We start from the raw sequence: 15,897 nt of genomic DNA, 5'->3' as shown, positions 1-15,897 counted from the left end.
GAATATTCAGCGCAGCCCCGCCTCGTGGCGTCAAATAACGAGCCCGTCCAAAACACTGAATATGCAGCCTAAAACTACTCATATCTGACCAATCCCGTCTTTGCAACAACATGTAATACATAGTTTAAGTACCCACATTTAGAGTAGAGTACTTATACTTGAGTATTTCCATTTCATATGGGCGAACTTTACATTTCAGAGGGAGGTATTGTACTTTATACTACTACATCCATGTGAAAACTACAGTTTCGGTATGTTAAGAATATGATCATGAGGATAACTGAAATGCTGAAAACACCTCAAAAACAAGTAGTGCATTAGTAATAATAATCCAGTAATGTAATACTATGATACTATTATTTTGACAATTACTTGTCACAGCATACATTTTCACTGATTATATAAAGTACAGGTGTATGTACTTTTACCTAAGTAAAGGATCTGAGTACTTCCTCCACCACTGAGTAGAATTATGGAATAAATGATTTGACAAAATACAGAATAATACAAACAAACATTGATCTCAGGTGTGGATTTTTAAGCGTACAGGTTATTAATGGCCCTGCACGCGCATGATACACTCACACAGGTGATTTCAGTTAATGTGATGTCCTGTCAGGACTGCGTGGGCGTGTACAGACCAGATGGTTGACGTCTCTCTTACACTTATGTCAGCGCGGAGGGGCAAATTACACCTTTATCATCAATATTAGCCTGGACACCTTTAACCTGAGCAGTCAGCTGGAGTAAGTGAAAACACCTGTGTTGCTCAGATCCTGACACAGCTTCCTGGGACTCTCCATGAACTGAGCCCTCATTTATGTCATTAGTTGCAAAAGTCCATATGTCAGTTTCACCAGCAGGCACTGGGGTGTAACATCACCCCCTTTAGGTCAGAGGGAGTCATTGCAATTTGAGTTATTTTAATATTTTTTTATTATAGTGTGGAAATAAGCATGGAATTAGATTTGAAGTTTGCTGCAATTTTAGATTAAAAATGTGTTTATGTGTGGAAGAAAAACAGAAAAAGAGAGGTGGATGCTGTCTGCAGCTATAACACACACACACACACACACACACACACACACACACACACACAGCAAAGTGGGAATGAAATAGACTTTTCTCTCTCGTCCATGATTGCTCAGGCTCGCCCATCTCATTCCTCCCCTGTCATTCTGCCCCGGATCGTTTCTCCTCTGAGAGACAGAGACATGGAGAGGCTGAAACCCAGACGAGCCGGAGAAACAGCGACCATTGTGCAACAGGTATCAGAGGTGCCTGTGTGTGCACTGCAGCTCTGACCTGTTACATAATCTGGATAGATTTCAGTCAGAAGAGGCATGTAAGGAGGACGTTTCCAGGCATTTCAGCATGAATTGTGATCGCTTTGACTCAACACCGACAGAACAAATGACACTCCCATCAATCTCTGCCGTGCATTGTGTTTAATGTCAATAAGAAACTTGCTAAACAGAGAGTGAACATTGTAAACATTAGCATCACCTCTTAGCAGCATCATTATGAGCATGTCAGCAGGATATTTTCTTGGATTTAGCCCTGACTGTATTATTCATATCTGGGTCACTGCAGAGGATGCGGTGGAGGCTCAGAGACAGAATTCTTTGTTATACTGGACGACAATGATTCCCATCAGGTATTTGTTTGGATGCTTTATGTGACACTTCAGACAATAGTTATTACCCATTACGTGACCATCTCCTGTTACTCTGCCACCTCTTTCCACCTCATTTCTTCTTCTTCTTCCTTCCTGGGTTTTCTTGTTTTCTGCCTTTTCCTTCATCACTCATTTCTCCTCTCTCTGCTTCCACCCCTCCTCTTGTCTTTGTCTCCTTTTTCTTTCCAGGTATCGTCTTACGGAGGTGTCCCACCTCAAGGGACAGGGTGTCTCTCTTTTCTCTCACACATGCTGGTGTTGCATAAGTAACAGTGGTGACCTTCCATTAACTACAGTAACTCTCTCCTAAACCTAGCTGATCCTAATTCAGTTTTAATGGTACCCTTTTGATCAGGCCACCCTTATTTTGGACTGTGGATCAAGCTGTAAGCCCACCATAGACATATTATCGCCTTATAAAGTTGTGATTTTGATTTTTGAACACTGTTGCACGCAGCCGTTGGTTTGTTCTCGTGTCACTTCAGCATGAAATCAACTCGCTTTTTAATCTGTGGAGTGAGGAATGGAAACACATCTAGACCTCAGATCTAAGCTGGCATTGATCAGCAGATCTAATTAGCAGTCAGCTTTTATGGAAAGTCAGTGCCCACGTCCTCCTGGACACAACACACAGTGCAGGACGCCGAGTGAGAAGACGTCTCCATCATTCTTACGTACTTAACATTCATATTTGCATATAAGATGCAAACTTCAAGTAATACCTCACTTGGGATAAGAGTAGTACATCTGATTGATGTATTTATTTATTTATTTGAAATAAATCGGATTTATACAAAATTCAAAAGCTGGAGTTTTTGTCTGTTTGAATGTAGTAGCTCTCTGATTGGTTGGTCATGTGTTGATGCAGGTTGTGACAGGCAGCTCTCTGATTGGCCGCGGATGTAATGATGCAAGTGTGACTCATCCTCTATTCTCAGCTTGGTGACTTGGGGTTTTGACCTTTTGTCTCCGTGGTGACTGCTGTGATGTCATCACCTCTCCGCGCATTCGTTGTTGTCATCATCGTGCTCTGTGTCTCTGTCAAGTCCACTCAGGTTTGTTGGCATCACAAAGCATCGAGGGGGAGAACACACGGTTTAGACGAGCCTGTGTGACTCAGTGATGGGTTCGACCAGACGATGATGGATTCTACCAGACCGCTAGTCCTCCTTATCTCTAACACTCACTGTGCTGACCCAGTTCAGAGGCTGCAGCGTGTTCGCTCTAGCACCCACTCATGTTGATGAATATAAATTCATACTTACATATTAATTACTTTTATTTCCATCTGGCTTATCGCCTCGCCTGAAACAAACTAGTGCCGTTGAGAAAGAGGACAGTCAGCAACCACACTTTGCTGACTTTATCTTCTCCACTATGGTCCATCCAGTAAGCGCGTCCATCATGTCCAGTTGTGTGGCTGCAGAATATGAATCCTGTCCTGGAAAGGTGGACTCTGCTGGTCACAATGAAAACTATTCTGCAGAGATGCAGTCATAAAATTCAAAGACACTGAAAGGGTAATGCTTAAAAAAATGGCAGCCATAAATAGTGTCAAAAAATGGGGTCAGACTTCAAAGCCAACATCTGAAACAACTGCACATTTTCATCCTCTGTGTTTGTACATCAAGCCCAGTTGGGCTCTGTGGTTGGTTGGTTGGTTGGTGGTAGCTGGGTGGAGCAGTTGATGTATAATAAATGGTCAGGGGGTGGATAGAGTGGTGGGATTGAGAGTAAACTCGCAGTCAATTTTCCCAAGATTGCTTTGAGGAGTGGCTGAAGATGGTGCAGTTCGACTCAGTGTGGCTGCAGCTGAGCGGCTCCCCTTTCCTTTGTCTGCTCCTCGCAGACAAAAGAGATGCCAGAGAAGCCCAATGTTTTCCTTCCCTGTTATAGTCTGTCTTATTTTCTGCTGCTCGCTGAGTTGCTTTTTCCTGCCTCTCTTTTTTCAGATGCCTCGCTGATCATACGGTTCAGAAGTTCAGCGTGTGCAATGAGGAGAGACAGAGATACACGGAAAGGAGCACAGAGACGAAGTCAAATAACGCCAAGAGGGTAATCAAAGCCAGCCTCATTCTTTACACACTGTTACATCATCTACACACTCCACAGCAAGGGCAAGTTTAACTGCTTTACTCGCTAACTGATGGGCTTCAGCGGCCCTTTCATTGATCGACAGGTTAGATTCTTGCACAAACTATGCGTGAAAAAGTCAAATTTTACAAATGAACACTGAAGTTGACAGCCTGGCCAAAAGTATTTGGACACAATGTGACACAATCATTTGCATATTGTGTAAAAGGGAAATAAATACCTTCCTGTAACACAAGCTGCAGCTTTGACATCATTAGCATTTAAAAGCTGATTTATCATCCTCCTGTAGGTTTCAGTAATTTCTTTCTCTTTGCATATCCGTGCTTCCCACCGTCCCCCTCTTCATCTATTAAAACTGCATAGGTGGAATTGGGTGTTTTTGACTGCTGTCCTCCAGGACCACAATACATTGGTATTTTTAAAGAAAAAAAAACAAACAGATATCAATAATATGAAGTCATTAAAAACAAAATGCACCTGTGAGATTGTGCTTAAAAGGCCTGCAGGTGCGTGCTGGGGTTGAGGTCAGGGCTCTGTGCAGGCTTGTCAGCTTCTTCCTCACCAAACTGGACTTGCGTGTTGACATACCTTTGGCCACATGCTGCGGGACTGAGGTGAGTCTGCACGAGAGGAAATGACTCTACCGCCCTCTACTGGAGAATCAAGCAAATAACTCCCGTGGATGCATCAGAAGCTCTCGTGGGGAGCTCTCAGTTTACACACAGCTTAAACAGACTGTAGCGTTTGCAGTGGGCCCGTGCACGTGTTGAAAAGCATGTGACTTGGTGAAGCTGTTGCTCTTCATAGGCAAAAAGCTTGGGAGCAGACTCTAATAAGAAAAAACACATTTCATTTCCGCTTTCTGTTGTCTGCTGCACTTTTGGGCCGCTGTATATTTGTCCTTCAGAGAACAACAACAAGCATTTTTCTCCTCGTACTAACTGTCCTGCAGTCACATCCAGGCCCACTGAAGTGTCTGCTGAGAGGAGCCCCAACTCTCCTTCTAACATTGCATGCATTCAGATCCAACCTCCTTTCCAGAGTACCTCAAACTGAGCTGGAAATGTGCAATAATATTCCTTTGAGAAGCAAAACATTCAAATTTGCTCTGCGTGGATGTAAAACTGCAGTGTTATGAGAACAGACTACACAGTCTCTTCAAATGTCCCTCGGTCCCTCACTGATGAGCTGTTTGTTTGCTGCGGTCACCACTGCATGGTCTTCGATCGGGTCAGTTTCCGGGTCAGAGCGTGGCGAACAGTCAGCATGTAGGAGCGACGGTCAGGTAGAGGGCGCTGCTGATCCAAGACCAGCCTGTCAGACACAAGAAGCACAACATCAGCACCAGCAACAACACGTGCAACAGCTACACAACATGCAGATGAGATCTGCTATTTGACTGTGCATCTGCGGTGCCTTTGTGAAATGCATTGTGGGAGCACAGTGTCCATGAACAAGACACCCAAAAATCAAGTGTTTTTGAGTGTGCCTACAGTGTGTTTAGAGTACACTTAATGATGTTAACTGTACAGTAATAGGACTGAGCCAAACCTGATGAGCTGAAACACTGCTGCCTCTACAGCTGACACAGCTTCTGCCACCGACAGCTCCCTGAAACCACACCTGCACACACACACACACACACACACACACACACACACACACACACACACACACACACACACACACACACACACTGAATGTTACACCTGGCATCTGCAGTTCACTTATGTCAGTCCAAACTAAGCAGAAAACTAGACTTAACATTCACAATAAACAGCAGGGAAATATCATGATTAGGATTTTTGATTATGAAGAACAATTTAAAATTCAAACATTCAAGAGAAATTAAGAAATAAGTCGCAAACACACTCAAACCTTAAATCCTTGGCCATTCTCTGTCCCTCCTCCGTCGTCACCTCCCTGCCAATCTCCAAGTCAGCCTTATTGGCGATCAGCACTGTCGGAACAACTGACACACACGCGCACACACACATGCACGCACAGTGAAATAGAGAGTCAAAAACAGCAGGATGATGCCGTGGCACGCAGAGTTAGGAGTTTGTGCTGTTAATGCATTACCTACAGAGCACAGCCTACCAAGTATGGCATCTACGTTCACTTCCTCTGTGCATGTGTGTGTGTGTGTGTGTGTGTGTGTGTGACAAGACACAGAGTTAGAACAGAGACATGCTGGACTTAAAGAGCAAACACAGTGAACACTTTGTTCCTGTAGAGATCACACTGCTGGGTCAGTAGTTCAGCAGCTGGTATGTTGCTTCGTTGCAACTGTTTCATGTCTCTTAAGTCACCTGCAGCAGCTACAAGTGATGCTGATTTCTATGGAGAAGTTTCACTCATCTCCTGCCAATGATTGCAAAACAGATCTGTTCTCATGCTGCCACATTAGTGACATTAAAGCCTCTATGTGTAGGATTTGCCTTAAATCCCGATGGTAAAGAAAGACTGGTCCACCGGTGGTTGGACGTAGCTCCATACCCAGACTCTGCTTGGTTTGGTCGATGAGCTTCTTGATTGGAGGGACCTCCAGGAAGCTGAAGCGTTGTGTGATGGAGTAGAGCAGCAGGAAACCATCTGCCCAGCGGATGGAGGACTCCAGAGAGGCCACAGAGCTCTGCTGGAGGAGAGAGCGTCATGTATTATGTTGGAACATCCTCATAACGTTGGAGTATTTCATCAGCAGGTTTTAAAATTAAGAAGCAAAAAGCAAAACTTACCTTACAAGCTATGTCCAAAATCTCCAGATCAACAGCTTCTTGGTCCACCGCCCGACTGCATCTGTAGGTCACCTCTGCGGCGAAGCACAGACACATCTGACTTATGCTCTCCTGTCAGTGAATGATGCAGGAGGGTGCTGCACAGTCCATGTCAATAATGTTTATTGTTCGAAACACCTAGTGAAGTCTCACCCTTTTTATGGTCGTATTCACCGATGAAGCGCCTGGTTATGAAACGAACACACAGTGCTGGAGACACAAAGCAGACACCAGAGAATGAACCGCCAGACGCACACTAATACAGTATGTCTGTCACATGCTGTGCTGATCTGCTGCAGTATGCTCATGTGTAATGTCGTCACTGTCGCGTTGAGAAGCATCCTCTTCGTATCGTTACCTGCCTTATTTAACCAGGCGCAGCAGTGCTTCCTCTGTGTTTGGGTGGAAGCGGTCTGGATGTGTTCATGCTTGTTTTTGACGTCTGGGTCTGCCATTTGAGGGCTCATGCAGGACACATTCAAGGGTTATTTAGCCTTGTTCAGACTCTTATTTGAGTCAGCTGAAATAATCACTTTTAGGAATGAAGCTAGCTTATTCTTTCTGGTCACAAAACGCCTTAAAAAATCTGGTTCTGCAAAATGAGCACATATAATGAAACCATGCACCGTGCACAGGTTTTCCCACCATGGAAACTCTCGACACTCGACATGAAGGTGCAGGAGGTAGTTTGACACTGGCAGCGGTCACAGTGGCTGGATACGCTCACACTTCAATGCTCAAGAAGAGGGGTCAACGTTAGACCTGTGTGAGGTTTCCATATTTAGCAAAATGTCTTACACCGTGACTAAACCTCTCTAACTTTTTTCTTCACATGAGGACCATGTGACAGAACCTATGGTGCTGTTACATAATCCAAAATGTGCACACACACATTCCCGCTTCTTGTCCACCTGTTTCTCTGTACGTCAGCGTTTCTGTCCTCTACCTGTTTTTCCAGTGTTCTGAGCTCCCAGAATGAGGAGTTTCACTGGAACCATTTTCCTGTTGGGTCCAGTATTAGTCTGCTGTCTGTCCCTGCATGGAAACCCTACAGAGGAGGCAGAGTCAGCTGTAAGTCGCACAAGAAGGCATGCAGCCTAACACAAAAGAGCACCACAAACATGGATGAGAAATATAAATGTACATGGAGCAGTCCATAAGTATAACTAAAGACAAACCAAGCAGCCCCTACAGGTCGCAATAAAACTGACCTTTAAGTTGAAATAAATTCCAGATATGAAGAGGAGTGAAATCAGTCAGTGGGTTCAGCTTCAGACACTGAGCAGACGGGGAATGAAGAGATGGGACCAGCTTGGTTATATACTCTCTTGCTCTCTCGCTCTCTCTCTCTTTCTTAGGGAACAGTATATGACAAGAGCCATTTGTCTGGAGGAACTGGGTCCAACTCCAGATACCAGTATCTCATTCTGGATCTGCTGGAGACAGACAGAAAGACTCTTTTAATAATAATAATAATAATACATTTTATTTGAAAGCGCCTTTCAGGACACCCAAGGTCGCTGTACAGAAAATATACAAACAGTGATATAAAATACAAGATAAAAACAAGATACAGATACTTTTGAGGTACGAGGGACTTCCACTGGTTCACAATCTTTTCCAAAGCGAAAGAGCTAAAAATAATCATGCTGATGCTCAATATTGATGCCAAAAATCACATTTCCTACCACCTCGCTGTGGTGGTTTTTAGGCTCTGTAAAATGTCTCTGAATGTTCAGACCATGGGTGTAATACTGGTGCACAGATTCATGTCTTTACTCATTTACTTCTCTCAGCAGTCTTGACTTTACCTGTGAAGCTGTTTTCTATCAGGCCGTCTGCATGTCAGCAGGCCTGTGCAGAAAGCCACATCTGACCACGCATCATAGAGTATTTGGCAAATGCTGCCGGCAAAGTTCAGACATTTTAAAGTCTGCGGTGTAACAGTTTGTTTGAGGGAGACTTTTGTTACAATTCACTGCAAAGATACTGTGCAAGTGCAACTTTAATTTGGTGTGCAACAATATTTTGACACATTTGTAAGTCTCAAAGCCTAAATTCATTAATAAAATAGATGATGAATGACATTAATGAGGACTGAATTTCAACCAAAAATAAAAGAAAACCACTCAAACGGGAGTAAAGACATTCGTAAGGTTTTATTCATATTTCATACGTTTCCCATCTTTATTCGACAAAGCTCGTTCTCTGGAGTGAAAACGATTAAACTGTATACAACAAGCATCAAGGACAACTTTAAATTAAGGAGCGGCCGTGTGTTCTGGCAGAGGACAGAGAGTTTATCATCGCACTGTACGGGAGCGTTGTTGGGTGTTCAGCACACTGACGGCTCGTCGACAGCGGCCGCTCCCTCCGTCACCGCTTTGACGCATTTGGCCATCGTCTGGGAAGCCCTGCTGATAGAGTCTGAACACAGAGCGGGAGGGAATATGAGAAGCTTATCTTACATTTGTATGCTTGTATTTTCGCTGGTGTAACTGCGCACTCGCCTGTCATGTAGAAGTCCTTTACTGAAAGCTGAGGCGGCACCAGAGGAGCTGTTAACAGGTTCTGGTTCACAGCCTGAAGGAGGAAACGGAGATTTTCTTCTTACTGACTCAACAAACTTTCAAGCTTAGGTAACAAACACCCTGTGGTGACAAAGAAACCTGCTCATCAAAGCTTGACTTGAATAAAGGCAGCGAGCACGAGCCAATCAGAGGCAGAGGAGGGTGGGTCATACCTTCGCCATCCTATACAGACACTACACCACTGCTGCTGTGATACAATATGAACATACGTGAAAGATGAAGTTAAAGAGACTCTATGGATGGTGTGTGTGTGTGTGTGTGTGTGTGTGTGTGTGTGTGTGTGTGTGTACCTTGGCGAGCTCGTTAGCCTGTTTGAAGTAGTTCGCCTCCTCTACGTCGTCATAACGCACCAGATTAGGAGAGACCTCGGCTAATCTGGATCGGACCTCATCCAGAGAGTCGTAGGGCAGCGTCACACCAGCCAGCTGCAAGCGCACAAAAACATTCTGTTTAACGACGGCCCGTTAGGTCAAAGTTCATGTTAATGTCATCTGCAGGATGACTCCCTGCTTACTTCAGACACAGCCCTGATGATCTTCCAGTCCTCTCTGGCCACTCCAGGAGCAGTGACGGCCACCCGGGTGTGCTGGCTCCTGCCTTCAGTGTTGACGTAGGTGCCGTTTTTCTCTGTGTATGCAGCGCCGGGCAGGATGATGTCTGCCATTGGTGCTCCTACGTCACCATGATGACCTGGAGGGTTGAAAACGATGTTAAATACGCTGTAGTAACACAGCTGAATGTGTATGCTTTGTGTGCGTGCGTGTGTGTGTACCCTGGTAGATGATGAGGCTGTCTTTGGGCAGGTCGGCTCTGGTGATGCAGCCGGCATCAGCTCCCAACAGGAACAGGACTTTGGGTGGGCTCTTCCTGATGGCGTCCACGCCGGTCTTGTAGCCCAGGTCCAATGCAGCTACCTGACTGGCCACTCTGCTCTCACACACACACACACACACACACACACACACACACACACACACACACACACACACACACACACACACACACACACACACACACACACACACACACACACACACACACACACACACACAATGGATGAGCAGGAAGCATTTACTATAGCTCACTTAAGAGAAAAAAAGCCAACTATGACGACGCAGACTGCAGAAAAGACTTCCAGCTGTACCTGTGCAGGACGTTGAGGACCTTCCACCCCTCTTCCACTCCACTGCTGGTTCTGGCGTTCTGAGCGATGGTGGAGACGGTGCTCAAAATGGCGGCTCCGTCTTCCCTCTGCAGAGCGCTGCTGCCCACAACCACTACCGGACGCTTAGCAGCAGAAAGGACCTGGACACAGGGAAAGGAAAAAATTCAAGCAAAAGTTGCCAGAAGTGTTTCAGCACCAAAGGTCCGTCCAAACGTCCTCTGAGTCAGACTGTGTGCTCATCACCTGGCAGAAGGGGTGTGTGCCATTCGCCAGCTCCTTCAGCACCGACGTCTCCTCTCCCAGATGGTCGTACGTGTAGCTCAGATCAACCTTGTGACCCACCATGGCGACACGCAGCTCATTGTGGAGCCAGCTGACAGAGGATGAGGAGCAAGAGAGAGAGACGGAGGGAGGCAAGTTACAAAGCAGCTGGTTAGCTTAGCTTAGCTCAAAGACAAAGCAGCCAGCCTGGGTCTGCTCAGCAGTTATATCCTGTTTGTTTAATCCATACAGAAAGTAAAGACCAGGTCTCGGCTATGAGCAGTTACCAGACCCCGATTCCGATACTTGCATAAATGCAAACGATGAAGCATACCTCTTGCGGATTCGGGTGTTGAAGAGCGGGGCTTCGTAGCGCGGGTTGGTTCCTATGAGCAGCAGCAGGTCACAGTCTTCAATGCCCGCGATGCGAGAGTTCAGCAGGTAGTTGGAGCGCAGGTCAGTGCTGGAGCGAGAGAGGATGAAGAAGCAGCGTCAGCTTGAGACAAACTGCACCACATTATATTCTTACTGTATGAAGCGCTACACGCAGTCTCACCCGGCCCCTGCCGTCGGGAAGAGCTCCTCGGTGCAGAGGTTTTCTGAGTTGAGTCTGTTGAGGAGGTCTTTGAGGGAGATCAAAGCTTCGGCGTCGGCCATGCCTCCTGCGATGGCTGCCACCTCGCTGCCCTGCACGCTCTGGAGCTACACACACAGCACACAGTACACACTCAGATATGCACCTGGGATGCCTCAACTCTCACAAATGACCTCTAATAATGAATAAAGATGCAGTTGGCTGCATGAATAGACACAAACATCACCTGTGTGCTATCATACAATAAGTCCAGAAAGAGGAATAAACAGAAATATCAAATACAGAAGCAAAAACACACTTACTGCTCCAGCAACACGAGTAAGAGCGTCCTCCCAGCTGGTTGGGGTCAGCTGACCTGCATCATTCTTCACCATTGGTTGGGTCAACCTCTGCCTCTTCAGACCATCATATGCAAACCTGAGGACACATATGGACACAAGCACACATGTGTGAGTGCATATTAAGTCAAATCTGACTGCATTCATTTTAAAGACTTCATTTATCCAACAAGTCCAGCAGGCACCATGTGACGCCCCCTGAACCCAGCTCCTCTGGCTTCTGTGTGTACGTCACCTGGTCTTGTCAGAGATCCATTCTTCGTTGACGTCTTCGTTCAGCCTGGGCATCACTCTCATCACCTCACCGCCTCTGGTGCTCACAACAATGTTACTGCCCACAGCGTCCAACACATCAATCGACTCGGTTTTCCTGCAAAGACAGCAGAAGATGTTTAGCATGGTGAAGGCACTTGTGCGTTAGCTTAACCTAAAGCATCACAGCCCACCTGGTCTCCCATGGCCGCGCAGTGAAAGCGTAGGGTTTGGAGGTGAGCGCTCCCACAGGACAGACGTCGATAACGTTGCCTGACATCTCTGACATGAACATCTTCTCTACGTAGGTCCCGATCTGCAGGTTGTTTCCTCTTCCTGTCGTTCCCAGGTCTTCAACGCCGGCGATCTCACTGGCAAAACTGCAAAAACACATACAGGAACACACAAATGAGCTCTTGGAAGATCCCACATATTCCAGCACTTGAAATGATAACAGCAGATTATCACAGGGCCCCTTCCTGCACCTCATCCCCTCTCTCTCCCCCGCTGTCACTATCTATCTAAATAAAGCAGAAATGCTTAAAAAAGGACGTCTGTGACGCTTACCGGACGCAGCGTGTGCACTGGATGCAGCGGGTCATGATGGTTTTGATGAGCGGCCCGATGTTTTTGTCCTCCACCGCTCTCTTGCCTTCTGAGAAACGACTGCGGTCCGAACCAAACTGCATGGACTGATCCTAAGAACACAGGCAGAGTGTGAACAAGGACATGAGAGTTAAAACTGGATCGGCTCTAAGGGCTAAATCAACGCCTTTGACCCTTTAACCTTCATGCTACTAAGACTACTCCTACTAGCTGTTTGGTTACCTGCAGGTCACACTCTCCTCCCTGGTCACAGATGGGGCAGTCCAGTGGGTGGTTGGCCAACAGGAACTCCATCACTCCCTCTCTGGTGAGACACAAAGACACACATTCATAAGGCCCGTTTCCAGTAGTTTATTGACTTTGGTGTTGGCCTTTTTGAATCTCTACCTGGCTTTGCGCGTCTTCTCTGAGTTAGTGAGGATGTTCCAACCCTTCATGACGGGCATGGCACAGGCTGCCACAGGCTGAGGGACACACGACAGCACACGCACATCAGATGGACTATTTCTATGCAAAGATATCTCGTTTAATCTCAGTCAAACAAATGCGCTCTCTTACCTTTGGAGCTTTCTCAATCTCCACCAGACACATACGACAATTTCCTGCCACTGAGAGGCGCTCATGGTAGCAGAACCTGGGGATCTGGACTCCTGCCTTCTCACAGGCCTGAGGTGGAAACAGTCATCAGGCAGAACAACAAGAAAACAACTAATGAGTGTCTGAAGGATACCTTTGTTTTCTGCAGTCTGTGTGTGACACAAGAGATGAGGTTAACTCTTCTTTTAGAGTGAGGATCAAAGTGAAATGCTGAGTTTCTAGTTTCTATAATCTGCCATTTCTTACCTGCAGCACAGTCGTTCCAGGCTCCACTTCGAACGGTTTCCCATCCACAAACACTTCCACCATGTTGCTGGCGGCACGCACTGCAGTGCGCACTGAAAGTGGGCACACAAAAGTGAAAGTTACTGAAATGAAATGAAGACCAAAATAGAAATAATGCTTCTGAAAATGATATAAACTACAAACATTTGCCTGACATACTGAAATGCATCTACATTCGAAATAAGAAATGAAATACAAACGAAATACATTGAAGAAAATCAAGTTTTTTGATTTTCTTCAAGTTTTTTTCTAAAACTACAAGTCTGGTCATTAAGAGTGAGGAGAATAACTTGTTGTTGTTTACCTTGACCTTGACATGCACACACACAAACACAGACACACACATACACAGGAGGTCTCACCAGCGCTGGAGGGAGTCAGGCTGCCCTTGGCGGCTCCGGCCAGAGCTCGGCCGACGGTCGGCAGTCGCAACATGACGCTGTGAGAGCAAAACAGACAGACGTGAGCTGACCTCATTCTGATATCATGATTAATATCCTGTTGATCAACTAAAACTGACTAACTAATTATTTCAGATGCAACCACAATCACCACAGTGTCTGTTTGGAGATAAGAAGTGAACATAGCTGCCAGATGTTTCAGTCCAGCTGTGAGAAGCTACATTAATTTTTTACCAGAAATAAATAAGACTTTAAATACAGATTTAGGAGGCATTAACATTGTATTTAGTGAGATGTTCTTTATGTCCTTTTGAGTTGAGGTCTTCAACTGTAAAACTAGATAATACTTTCGCCATGCCTCCCTAAAAAAATCACAGTGGGCACTTTGCCTGGACTTTATTTTTCATATAACAGTACTGTGCAGTGTCAGTAATTATTAAAGGCTACAATCAGGATCTTTCACAGAGGCCTGATGTTGATGTTGTGGTTGTGCAGGTCTTTCCAATTGACTCGTATCGCAGCGGCAGTGTATATATGCAGAACCACAGTGGCTAATGCTAACTAGCTTCATAACTGTCACTGTCAACAATAACAAGAGATACTGAGTCCCATAGCAAACGTTTCAAGGACATGGTGCACATACAACAAAAGCTGAATCTCCGAAATGTACTGAGATAAAATGTAATCACAAATATATAGTTTAAATAAGTGTCATGAACCATGCAATGAGGACTCCTTGCTTGCAGGCTAATAGCATTAGCGAACAGTAAATTGCTACTCAAGGACACGGGCATTGCGGTGTTGTACAAGGGTTACTGGGGGTTGTAAGGTCAAATACTTCATTTTCCTCTGGCTTTGCAATTTTATAGCATATAGGTTTAAGCGTTAATAAGTACATCACATGTTTCTGGTTCTTACCTTTCGCTATTTGGCCTTCTTGACCAGAACAGCAGTGATCTGAGTTATACCACCAATCAAACGGCTACGCAGTGGTTAGCGGAAATAGCATATGTGGTACTTCCGTTTGAAATTACGTCCCCATTCATAATAAAAGTTACTTCTACACTTCGTGTCATCATGTCAGTAACTATAATATTGGTATATCTGAAAATAATTATTTACTGCTCTTCAAAGCGAAATAAAGATAAGATATTTTAATTCGATGTGTTTACATCGCAGCAGAAGAAGCTTGCTTTAACGGACTACATTTCCAATGATGAGCTGTTACCGAAAGTAGCTACGTGTTCATTTTCGCGACAGTTCAGGAAGCGTCTAGATTAGGGATAGTACCTGGTACCCAATACTATTTTTAGTACCTGCTCTGGCGAGGTTCCAAGCGAGTAGAACATAGACATAATATACGTATATTATGTCTATGGAGTAGAAGCGATACTATGTGTGACGTCAACAGCCTGTCGGCCACTGATTGGCCGGAGAGTGTCGTCACTGGTCTGCGATGTCCAACACCGGAAAGACAATCCCGCCCCCTCCATTGTAACGCCGGGCAACAGCAACCGCTGACTTTATTCTTTATTCGCACTCGAGGGAAATGGCTGCTCGTAAAATATCACCGTGGTCCGTCGACAAAAAGCCACAAACCGAGCAGCAAATACAACATCGCCTCGATGTCCTCCATTGTTTGTCGGCTGTTTGCGTCGCCTACAAATTGACGTCATGGCAGTTTCGCGCAGCCGTGGTAAGACGACCCCGCCTACGTTGAGGAGGTACTATGAAGTACTCAATTGTAATGGAAACTCAACCAAACCAAGTAGAGTAGAGTAGAGTAGAACCGAGTCGAGTAGAGCTGGAACTGTGTAATGGAAATGCGCCACATATGATGTGCCATGCCTTACTCTGCTCTACCATACTATACTTCACTATGATTATTATACTATGCCATACTATACTTAGTAATATGCAATATTATGCCATACTATACCATACTATACTATGCTATAATTTACTATGCTATATATGATACTCTACACGTAGACTTTATTGATCCCAATTTGGGAAATTCTTTGTTGTGAATGCAAAGATAGAACTTACAAACAATCTGAAAACACAAAATAAAAAAACAAACAAAAAACAAATAAAGACAAAGGAGCGACTGCAACAGGTGGCCACCTAACACGATGCACAGCACAGTATACCAAAGTGTAGCATAGCATAGTATAGTTCAGTAGTGTATTTACCTTTTGACATTTCCTACACAAAGATTTCATTTTTGAACTTTTACCTTTTTGGTATTCTAAAG

At 45.1% G+C, this 15,897-nt stretch overlaps 2 protein-coding genes across 2 annotated transcripts; both read right to left on the bottom strand.

Moving 5' to 3' along the window:
- Positions 1 to 4,977: 4,977 nt before the first annotated feature.
- LOC139351981 (ras-related and estrogen-regulated growth inhibitor) lies at positions 4,978 to 7,547 on the bottom strand. The gene is made up of 7 exons (XM_070993951.1): positions 7,496 to 7,547; positions 6,703 to 6,759; positions 6,511 to 6,584; positions 6,272 to 6,410; positions 5,651 to 5,744; positions 5,324 to 5,395; positions 4,978 to 5,086 (listed from the first exon to the last, which is right to left on the bottom strand). Exons 1-7 carry the CDS (start codon positions 7,545 to 7,547, stop codon positions 4,978 to 4,980), a joined length of 597 nt encoding a protein of 198 aa, XP_070850052.1.
- A 1,142-nt stretch (positions 7,548 to 8,689) lies between these two features.
- Positions 8,690 to 14,852, bottom strand: LOC139327844 (NADH-ubiquinone oxidoreductase 75 kDa subunit, mitochondrial-like). Its single transcript, XM_070957851.1, has 19 exons — positions 14,559 to 14,852; positions 13,602 to 13,678; positions 13,201 to 13,292; positions 12,916 to 13,023; positions 12,745 to 12,821; positions 12,580 to 12,661; positions 12,319 to 12,449; positions 11,946 to 12,131; positions 11,735 to 11,869; positions 11,464 to 11,578; positions 11,123 to 11,268; positions 10,901 to 11,029; positions 10,549 to 10,678; positions 10,285 to 10,445; positions 9,913 to 10,067; positions 9,655 to 9,830; positions 9,431 to 9,565; positions 9,060 to 9,132; positions 8,690 to 8,976 (listed from the first exon to the last, which is right to left on the bottom strand). The coding sequence occupies exons 2-19, from the start codon at positions 13,672 to 13,674 to the stop codon at positions 8,885 to 8,887; spliced, it is 2,196 nt and encodes a 731-aa protein (XP_070813952.1). The 5' UTR covers positions 13,675 to 13,678; positions 14,559 to 14,852; the 3' UTR covers positions 8,690 to 8,884.
- Positions 14,853 to 15,897: the final 1,045 nt, after the last annotated feature.

The sequence above is a fragment of the Chaetodon trifascialis genome, chromosome 24, assembly GCF_039877785.1.
Source record: "Chaetodon trifascialis isolate fChaTrf1 chromosome 24, fChaTrf1.hap1, whole genome shotgun sequence".
Taxonomy (NCBI): Eukaryota; Metazoa; Chordata; class Actinopteri; order Chaetodontiformes; family Chaetodontidae; genus Chaetodon; species Chaetodon trifascialis.
The sequence above is the reverse complement of the archived record's forward strand: the minus strand, read 5'-3'. Positions and strand labels throughout refer to the sequence as shown.